The following is a 10,177-nucleotide window of genomic DNA, read 5'->3' as shown; positions in this document are numbered from 1 at the left end:
CTACTTGAGCAGGCCCCGGGTGAGCCTCAGCGCGGCTTCGTAGCTGACGAAGACCACCATGTTGACGGGGAAGGCACGGCAGCAGTTGAGCGTCAGCCCCTTGAAGAGGACCCGCGGCCCTTCCTCCCGCACGCTGGTCACCAGGCAATGCAGGAGGCCCCTGTAGCGCTGCTGGCCCTGCCCGTCCACCTGCAGGCGAGTCTTGATCACGTCCATGGGGGTGGCCACAGCCCAGGCCAGGACCCCTGCACAGCCACCGGCCAGCAGCACACCCAGGACATCTGCAGGGGGAGACCCACGAGGGAGCACCTTGATTGGAGGCGGATGGAGGCCCCAGGGGAGAGTGGGTGGGGCTCCCAGGGCAGGGCCCAGCCGTCATGAAGCCCTGGGCTCATTCTACCAATGTGACTCGTCCAGGCCACACTGAGGGTGTCTGTCCTGATCCTCAGCGTCGGGAGCACTCAGGCTCCCACCCCGGGAGGCTCTGGGGTAGCAGTATACCACCTGACTCAGTTCCCACCGGCTGAGCCTGTGCCCCTTCCAGGTCCCAGCCCCCACTCACCTGGCTGGCTGTGGCCAGCAGGGGTGAGCCACTCGCTGAGGACGGAGTAGGAGAGGAAGTAGGTGGCGAAGGAGTGGCCCTCCCGGAGGAGCAGGGCCGAGCTGCCCTTGTAGAGGCCCCGCAGCCCCTCCTCACGGGCCACCGTGGCCAGGCAGTGCAGCGGCCCCCGGTACTTGGGCCCAGGCACCTGACTTGCAGGAGGTGCAGGACACATGGGGGGCACGGCCGAGGGCCATGAGGCCGAGGATCTCCGCCTCTGCTGCATCTGCGTCTGGGTCTGGGTCTGCAGGCGGACCTTGGCCACCTCGGTAGGCGAGGTCAGGAACACCTGGAGCAGAGACGCAGCCATAGAAGGCGCCAGCACTGCCCACACACCCTGGACCTGGCCTCCCGTCAGCCTCCCGTTACCCACAGTGACATCAGGGAACCTGCGCCCCATGAAGAATCAGGCTGGCCCACGGCCCCGGTGGAGCGGCGTTCAAAGCCCGCTCTGCCCACCCAAGCCCAAGCCAGCACCTTCTCCAGCTACACACTCATCCAGCACAGAGCGGACTCCACACACAGTAGGTGTCAGGTAAGTGGCTGTGACTCCAATTCATGAAAGCATTTAATCACATAATTAGTATGTCAATGACATATTACCCTATGACTTAATTAATGTAAGTACTTAATGTAAGAATAATAAAACAAAGTATTTAATAACATTAATATGTAACATAACGTTACTGATAATGTTGTCTGCATTTCATGGGTGCTCATACCTGTCAGACTTGGTGTTAGGGGCTTTACATGTGACCTCACTTAGTCCTCATCGAGACGCCTCTTACTGATGAAGAGTCAGAAGTTCAGGGAGGCTCCCTGGAGTCCTCAAGTTCCCTCAGCTGATGAGACTCAGCTGAGTTCTCACCCTTAGTCCCCCAGCCTCCATCCAGCCTCTGCCCTCACGGAGCCTCAGTTTCCCTGCCTTCTGGGCTTAGGGACCTCTCAGGCCCTCCCCACCCCTGGGGTCCCGGGACCCCACTCACACGGACGAGGCCAGAGGCGAAACCCGAGAGCGTGATGTCGGTCCTGGCGGGCTTGGCGTCGGCGCTGCCATACCGGAACCGGCAGATGCGTGTGAGGCAGTTGTGGTAGGTGCCGAAAGACAGTGACGAGACCAGGGACACGGTGCTTATGGGCAACAAGAGGCCCCTGTAGAAGCCCCTCACCTGGTGGGCAGATGGATGGGACCCAAGGACTGCAGTCAGGCAGAGGTTCGGCCAGGGGGAGGGCCCTGGTCTCACCCCTGCAGGCCCTTCCTGGCTATGGGACCTCAGGCAAGTCACTTACTGCCTAGGGCCTCAGTATCCTGGGCTGTAAAATGGGGCTCAGAGTACTCAACTTGAGAGATTGTGATGAAGAGACAGAGGGCCAGGCTGGACCCAGGGCAGCTACTGGATGATGAAGCTGAGGAACTGGCATGCTTCCTTGTTGCTGTTTTCCTTTGGCCCCTCCTTGGCCAGCACCAAGCCCCAAGGTCGCTTTGGTAAATGTCCCTGTCCCCCCTCTGGACAGCTCTCTGTCCTGGACCCTGGGGACCTGACAACTCCACCCTGAAGAGGACAGAAATGCCCACACATGGGTCCCCCCATCGTCAAAGTCCCCAGACACCCCGCACCCCTCTCCTGCATGCTGGACACCCAGCCCTGGGCCTCAGAGGAACCCAGAGGTTGGTGCAGTTATTCCCATTTGGAAGTGAGAGAACCGAGGCTCAGAGAGTGGTGAGTGGCAGGCCTGGGGCCTGAGCCCCAACATCCCCTGCCTGTCATCCTGGCCCCAGGCCTACCCGCTCTCGCAGATACGTGTCCCGGACGCAGTGCCAGATGCCTGTGTACTTGGGCTCCGTCTGGATCTTGACCTGTGGGAGAACCAGGCTTCAGGAAGGGGTCAAGGTCAGGGCAAGGACAGCAGGCCTGGGGGAGGGGATGTCATGGCCACGCTCTCAGTGGCAGAGCAGGGACAGTGAGCCCCATGTAAGAGGAGGAGCCAGAGGCTGGAAAAGGGGCAGACTGTCCGGAGGCGGGTGGGGAGGGCCGGGTGTGATGAGCACCCTAGGAAGCTCTTCTGGCCGGGGATGGGGTGCAGGAGGCTCACAGGGGCAGGCGGGGTGGGGGAAAGGGGAGGAGGAGGGCTGCAGGGCCTATGGCCACACACCTTCACCGTGTCCAGGGGGTAGCCCACAGCAACACCGCAGACGCCTGGAAGGAAACCAGAGCTCGGGGTGAGGACAGCGGGAGCAGACCCCCTCCTCGTCCAGTGTCTCATCAACAGGAGAGCCACCCCCTTCTGCAAACGAGGCAACGGAGGCTCCGAGAGCTGAAGGGACTCCCAACTGGCTGCTGACCCCCAGGACGCTCCTCGCCCTGCCTCTGGGGCCATGTTTTGGGAGAACTTTTGGTCTGGCACTGGCTGGGCCTGTCCCAGGCCAGGCAGCGCTGGCCCTCAAGCCTCAGGCTGCGACGGGTTTGTCTGGGGGTGGGAGAGCCCAGCCCCCCCAGGGCTCCATGAAGGGCTCCTGGAACCGCAAGCTTGTGTGGCACAGTGGACGCGAGGCTTCCTGGACCCGGGCCCTCTGCCCTGCACAGAGGGCTGGTGCCACCGTCCTGTTTCCGTCTCCTTTCCTGACACCAGGGACTCAATGTCCAGGCCCCAGCACTGCCATGGGGAAGCCGGAGAGTGAGCAGACAGGTCCCTGGGGATGGCTGGTGAGGGCCATGTGAGGACAGTAATGCTTTGGGGTTGGGTCCTATTTACTCTGTATCCCAGGACTTGATAAACATGCATGAATGAAAGAATAGAGTGAATGAATGAATGAAATGAAGTAAAAGACTGACTTGAAAAGAATTACCCTCCTCGACCCTCACATAAACCTCAGCAAACTCCTATTCATCCATCAAAGCCCTCCCACAGCACCACCTCCTCTCCGGAGCCCTCCCTCACCCCTGAGCTCAGGCTGCCTCTGTTGCCAGAAGCCTGTGGCTCAGAGCCCCTGGCCCACAGCATGCCAGCTCTGCCTCCGGAGCTGGAGTCAAGGACAAGGCCCATGTCTGTTCCCTGTGACCCAGGACCCAGCACAGAGCAGAGGCCCTTTCCACCAGGCCTTCCGTGGACTCCGGAGGAAACATCTGACATCCAAGGTCCCTTCCCGGCTGTGTGATCTTGGGCAAGCCAAGCCCCATCTCTGAGCCTCCTCCTTAGGGGGCTGATGTCCAGGGCAGCAGCTGGCCTCAGTCCCTGCACACAGTAGGACCTCAGCAAGCCTCTGGATGGGGCCAGAGCCCTGGTCTCCCTGGCTTGGCGCTGCTCCCTCCCCTCCCACACTGTTCCCAGAAGTAAGGACAGGAAGGAGCCCACTGCTGTTTCACACGATCAGTAAGGCCAAGGGTGCCCGGCCCCAAACAGCCTCCCCCGCCTGCAAGGTGGGTGGCCGGGAGGGTCCGGAGCCTGAATCAGCCTGTTTCCCAGCGGGCCAGTTAGCCGTCTGGGTCTGTCTTTCGCAATGAGCCCTTTCCCCAGAAATAAAAACAGTTGCACACGGTGGCTGGGCAGGCGGGGCTGGGGCGGGGCGGGGCTGGGGTGGGGGCGGGCCCTCCCCTCCTCGGCCCACAGCTTCCAGGAAGCCTTGTCCTCACTGTCCACCTCTCCTGGAGCTTCTGGCCCTTTCCCGTCTCAGCCAGTCCTCTGTGCTGGTCACTCCCAGCCTCCTCCTGGCCCAGGCAAAGACCACCTCTGCCCCGGAGCCCCCCACCCCAGAACTGCCCCTCAGCCTCCCCAGCTGGGCCCCCCAGGCCAGTGCAGACTCACCCCCACCCCCCAGCCTGCACCCAGCCCTGTGTTGCCACTGGAGTCTCCCAGGAACCAGCTCTGTCCTCCTGTCATTCAGCACCCATGCCCACACCAGGTCCCAGCCACTTCTGGGGTAACTCCTCAAACCCCACGTCTTCCAGAGGCCCCCCTAGGACAGAGCACCCCCAGCTCCTCCAGGCACCCCCAGGAGCAACAGTCCCCTACAAGGCCCTGCTGCCCTGTCCGCTACCTCCGATGGCTCCGGCAACAAAATCCATGGACAACGTGGGTGTTTCTCCTAGAACAGTCCAGTGTCACCACCAACAACCGGTCAGGTCCTCTCAGACCTTAAATACCTGCGGTGGGGGAGGGGGCAGGAAGCAGGAGCTGCTGACCAGTGGCCCAGAGGCAGAGGTTGAGCTGGAAAGCACGCAGGTCGATGCCCACCTGGATTCCCGCCCACCCCACCCCTAATGCCCCTTGTCCCAGTGCCCTCAGGACCCAGCCGTGGGCAGTAGAGAGAGGCCACAGGAGCATCAGGCTCTGGGGACACAGGACCACTGTCCGCGCCTGCAGGCCTGGGCCCCAGACCACATCCAGACACCTCCGGGGAGGTCCAGGAACGGGGCTGTGATGTCCCTGCCCCTCCAGCCCCAGCTCACATCTCATTGGTGTCTTGGGCCTCCCTGACTCCCCTGGAGTGACTCCTGCTCAGGAAACCCACAAAGCTCCCTCACTTGCCCGGGCCAGTTTGGCTCAGTGGACAGAGCGTCGGCCTGCGTACCGAAGGGTCCCAGGTTCGACTCCAGTCAAGGACACGTACCTTGGTTGCAGGCTCCCAGCTCTGGTCGAGGGCGTGCGGGAGACAACCAATCGATGTGTCTCTCTCATATTAGTGTCTCTCTCTGTCTCCCCCCCTCCCTTCCACTCTCTCTAAAAATCAGTAGGAAAAAATCCTCGGGTGAGGATTTAAAAAAAAAAAAGCTCCCTCACTTATTCATTCAACAAACACTATCAGAGCTGAGGCTGCACTGAGGCAAATAAGGCCCAAGCCCAGGCCTCAAGGTGTCTAGTTGGCAGGGAGGGCTGGGGGCGTGGGCCACTGATGCCTGGCACCCAGAAGGCTGGTCAGGGCCCTCCTGGGAGCAGCATGAACACCAGCCGCCCACTGTCGGTTCCACCCCCTTCACACTGCCCTGGTCCCACACTGTCACTGTCCCTGCCCCCAGGGCCCCAGCGAAGTCTGCCTTCACTTGAATCCCCTGCCCCAGCAAGACCCAGCGCTGAGCAGAGCTTGCTGAGCAAGGAGACCACACCCTGTGGGGCCCACTGCTGGGCTGGCCGTTTGGCCTTAAACCAAACTAGGAGCTGCTCCAACAAGAGGCCGATTCCATCGGCTCGTCGCTCGAAATCATTGCAGCCCTGCGAGGACCCTGAGGCTCAGAGAGCCGTGAACTTGTCCAGGTGTCCCCTGACCAGAAACCTGGCCGGACCGGGGACAGTGGCCCTCAGGGCAGGGCCACGTGTCCTGGTGGGTGGACTTGTAGGCCAGCCCTGAGCAGGCTGAGAATTGACAGAGGGCAGCCTCGCTGGCGCCTGCCCAGCCATTTTTGAGTGGAGGACACGAGCTGCCAGTAGCAGTTGCCACGGCAGAGGGCAGAGGGCAGGACGTGGCCCGTCCAAGGCCAGTTCTGATGCCTGTCCTGGACTTTAGAGAGAAGCGGCTCTGCCTGGTTAGGAGCCAAGCTGCCTGTGTTCAGATGCCAGCTCTGTCACTCATGTCAGCTCTAAAACCTCGGGCAAGCTCTCTGACCATTCTGTGCCTCCGTTTCTGCATCCACGAAAAGAGGACAGTGCCTGCCTCACATCTGTGACCACTCAGGGCACGCTCCAGTGGAAGTGGCCGGCCACATGCAAAGGCTGCATTAATAGGAGCATAAGTTCTCGAAGGAAGGAGGTGACAGTCCTGTTATGAGCAGGGCAAGCACAGTTGGAGCTTAGGTTCATTTGCAGATGCTACACTTGGAAGGCCAGTACCTTGCGTGATGAGGGAGCTTGAGGAATGTTGTCTAACTGACAGAACAGGGAGCTGTTTCGTGCCATGATTCCTGCAGAGCATCTCATGTGGTAGGTACCGCTCACCCCCTGGCACCTGAGGCAGGAACCCAGAAATGGCCCTGAATGCCTTTCCCCCTGCACCCTACATCCAGTGAGGCACCCAGTCCTGTTTATGTTCAGATCCATCTCACAATCCATCTGCACAGCCCCCGGCTGCATCATCTCCCCCTCATGCCACAAACATAGCATGCCTACTACGTGCCACATTCCAGGCACCAGACCACAGCAGGAAACTCAGACAAATGCCCCTCACCCATGGGTCTTCTGTTCTAGGTGGGGAGACGGACACCAACACAATAAATAACAATACAGAGTCTGCCGGATGGTGTAAGGACCAAGGACAGACGTAGAGTAGGGTGGGGACAGGGGCATTGGGCATGGGGGGGGGGGGGTGCGTTAGAAAAGGCAGCCCAAGAAGCTGACACTTGAGAGCATGTTCTCTCGATCACTGCAGCCCAGTTTCACCTGCCCTTTGTCTCCCAAACAAACACCCTTCTCCACAGCAGAACAGAAAACCCGCCACCTCTCCCTTTAGGCTGGTTTGTGCAGGTCTAACTGTCTCCCCACCCAGCGGTGAGCTGCTGGCAGGCAGAGTCCAGCAGGTTTGTCTCTGAGCCCACAGCACCCAGCACAGGGCAGGCACCCGGGGAGGCTCAGTGAATAAGTACATGAAACAAATCAGTGAACAGATGGGTGGGTGGGTGGGTAGGTGGGTGGATGGATGGATGGGTGGGTGGGTGGATGGGTGGGTGGATGGGTGGGTGGATGGGTGGGTGGGTGGGTAGATGACTGGGTGGATGGGTGGATAAGTGGCTGGGTGGGTGGGTGGGTGGATGGGTGGATGGATGGATGGGTGGGTGGGTGGATGACTGGGTGGATGGGTGGATAAGTGGCTGGGTGGGTGGGTGGGTGGGTGGATGGATCAATGGATGCAGGGATGGATGATAGACGGACACACAGGTGAATGGACCTTGGGCAGAGTCAGCTGTTCACACCTGGCTTGACCTGACTCAGTAGATGGTAAAGCCCTCTGGTAGCTGGGGAGCCTGGGATCTAAGTGGGGGAGAGCCTCCCTTGGTTTGAGGGGATACCTGAGCTGGGTTTGGCTTCTGGCTCTGCCTCCCCAGCTGTGTGATCTGGGGTCAGTGGAGGGACCTCTCTGAGTCTTGCATGGATGGCAGGAGACCACCTCTCCCGATGGGGAGTGTCATTACTGTTAGCAGGTAGGCATGCTCGAGGCCTCTCCCTCCTTCAGCCACATGTTCCGCCCCACCCAGCCCCGGCAAGGAGGCCAGGCCGTCCTCTAGAGGGAGACAGACATCACACAAACAGCTCCAGCCGGGACCCAAACGAAAGGAAGGAGGACGCTGGATGCTGGCGCTGCTGGCCCCCTGGGCTCAGGCCATGCTGGTTGGTCCGGGCGCCCTGGGGGAACCTGACAACCCTAAATGCATCTTCACCGTTTGTAACAAAAGGAATAACTAAAGTTCTTTTTAAAATCCAGGAGGCAGAGACGCAGCCACCACAGACAGTGAGAGCCACCAGCCCAGGCCGGACCGTCTTCCTGCAGGAGGCCGGTGTGTTTTCGTTTTCCTGTCTTTTGGCGATTTGCTTCTTCTCCTTATCGCCGTGTCTGGTTCGCCCTGCCACTGCAGCACCTGCAGACCTACTTCCAGCTCAGCCCCAGGGCTGTGGCTGCGGTGGACAGAGGAGGGCCAGCCCCTTTCTCCTCCATCTGTCTGTGTCCTGCTGTGTCTGTGGCCAGCCCCCACCTTCTCCTGACCTCGCCCATTCTCACTTCCCTGCGGTGCCAAGGCCCCGGACCTACCAGCTCAGCCCAGGGTTCAAGTGAGGGCACACTGCCCTCCTCTGGCCAGTGGCCTCAGGTGCCTGCTCACACTGCCTGTCTGCCAGGGACAGCGTGGCCATGCAGCCATTCTCCACCCATGCGAAGTGGGAGCCCCGAGAGAGGGCACCGCCGGGCCAGCTCACTCCAGCCCCCAGCGCCAGCCCCGGGTTGGCCCAGAGGGTGGACTCCGTGAGGCCTGTGCATCGCACGGACAACTGAATGCACAGCCAGCACGCACTGTGTCCGGGACACTTGGCTGAGCTCCTTTGACCTGGCCCTCTTGCCCTGACCAGCCCTGACTCCAGTTGGGGACCACTCCTTTGGCCAGTCAGGACTCCCCCAGGCAGGCCCCCCTTAGTTCTATTTTTAGACTGGTAGCATTTGCCACGTGTCTATTTATATCGCTGCCCATCTTGGGTTTCTGGTCACCTCATCTGGTGGAGCTGGCCTCCCTTTGGCCTCTTGGCCGGGCTGGCCGAGTGGGTTCAGAACGGCGTGGAGCGCCGGGAGGGAGGCCCCCAGCGCGCCTGGACAGGTAGCCCTCGGCCACCCAGCTTGTCAGCAACTTCGGGATTGACTCAGTTCAAGGGAGAGAAGTGGATTCCTCAAATCTACCCGAGGAGAGACCGTAGGTACCATGGACTGGGGCTGAGGGCTGCCAGGACAGTGGCTGGCTGTCCCCAGATGGTCCCAGGCCCTCCATCGCTGAGGCCCAGGGCAGACCGGCTCAGTGGGGAGGCCAGGACACGCCAGGATAGACCGGACAAGGGGCCAGGGAGACATCCACACAGCAAACAGTTGTTCCCTGGGAGAAAGGGACACATCGGGCAGACAGCTCTGCTGAAGGCTAGGCCACACACACCCGCACTGGTCCCCAGCCCTCGCCACAAAGCCACCCACCTGCTCACTGCGTCCTCAGCAGCCACAGGGGACCTGTCGGTCCCAGATTCTCCCTCACCGGCCCAGACAGCCGAAGGGGCCCTCATGAAAACCTTCAGTTCCTCCGCTGATGAATTAAACGAGCTCCTTTTTACACTGTGGTGATGCTGGTTTGATAACATTGAAATCAACTCTTATCTTCTGTTTCCTGCAGAGGTGTCGAGAGCCGAAGGCAGAGCCAGGCCCTGCCCACCCGGCACTGGCCCCTGCACAGCCCGAGGCCCCAGGTCCACACAGCTGGTCCTCAGCCACCCCACCCCCACTCACCCAGGGGCACTCTAAGCGCCAGCCTTGCCCCCAGCCCAGGTCCAGACAGCCTCCTTCACTGAATTCTCTGGGTTAGGGAGTGTTGTAATGTACCCCACGAATCACACAAGGAAGCCTCAAGAAGTCGAATTAAAGAGTCACATTTATTGCAAATCCGGGACTATGAGGGGGCATTTTGCTCTCCCAATTCTCATAGTGCCTGCCCCAGCCCCAACATCAGATTTATACAGGCAAAGATCACAAAGGTACGGATTACATCCCAGGGTTTGGAATGAGGAACCTGGTTTGCAAAAAAGCAGTTTACAGAAGCAGACTTAAGCATGTTATCTCAATTACTAGAGGCCTGTTGCACAAAGAGATTTGTGCAATAGGCCTTCCTTTCCCCTGGCCTCCGGCACCCAGGGCCCAGGCCTTCGCTCTGGCCGAGTTCTGGCTGGAGCCGGCCCAGGAAACGTCAGGCCTCGCTGCTCCGCCGGCCATGGCCATCAGACTTCGCTCCACCGCTTGGAGCCTACGTTTGCAAATTAATCGCCATCTTTATTGGTGGTTAATTTGCATATCATGCTGATTAGCCCATGGGAGGCGTAGCGAAGGTATGGTCAATTACCATCTTTGTC

The 10,177-nt window shown here is 60.3% G+C and overlaps 1 protein-coding gene across 1 annotated transcript; it reads right to left on the bottom strand.

The window, feature by feature from the left end:
• Positions 1 to 4,665, bottom strand: SLC25A47 (solute carrier family 25 member 47; the record flags this gene model as incomplete). Its single annotated transcript, XM_081103387.1, has 6 exons — positions 1 to 281; positions 563 to 890; positions 1,588 to 1,770; positions 2,388 to 2,459; positions 2,756 to 2,799; positions 4,638 to 4,665. 6 exons carry the CDS (start codon positions 4,663 to 4,665, stop codon positions 1 to 3), a joined length of 936 nt encoding a protein of 311 aa, XP_080959513.1.
• Between the last annotated feature and the right edge of the window lie 5,512 nt (positions 4,666 to 10,177).

The sequence above is a fragment of the Myotis nattereri genome (genome assembly GCF_964212035.1).
Source record: "Myotis nattereri genome assembly, chromosome: 1".
In the NCBI taxonomy this organism is placed as follows: Eukaryota; Metazoa; Chordata; class Mammalia; order Chiroptera; family Vespertilionidae; genus Myotis; species Myotis nattereri.
The sequence above is the reverse complement of the archived record's forward strand: the minus strand, read 5'-3'. Positions and strand labels throughout refer to the sequence as shown.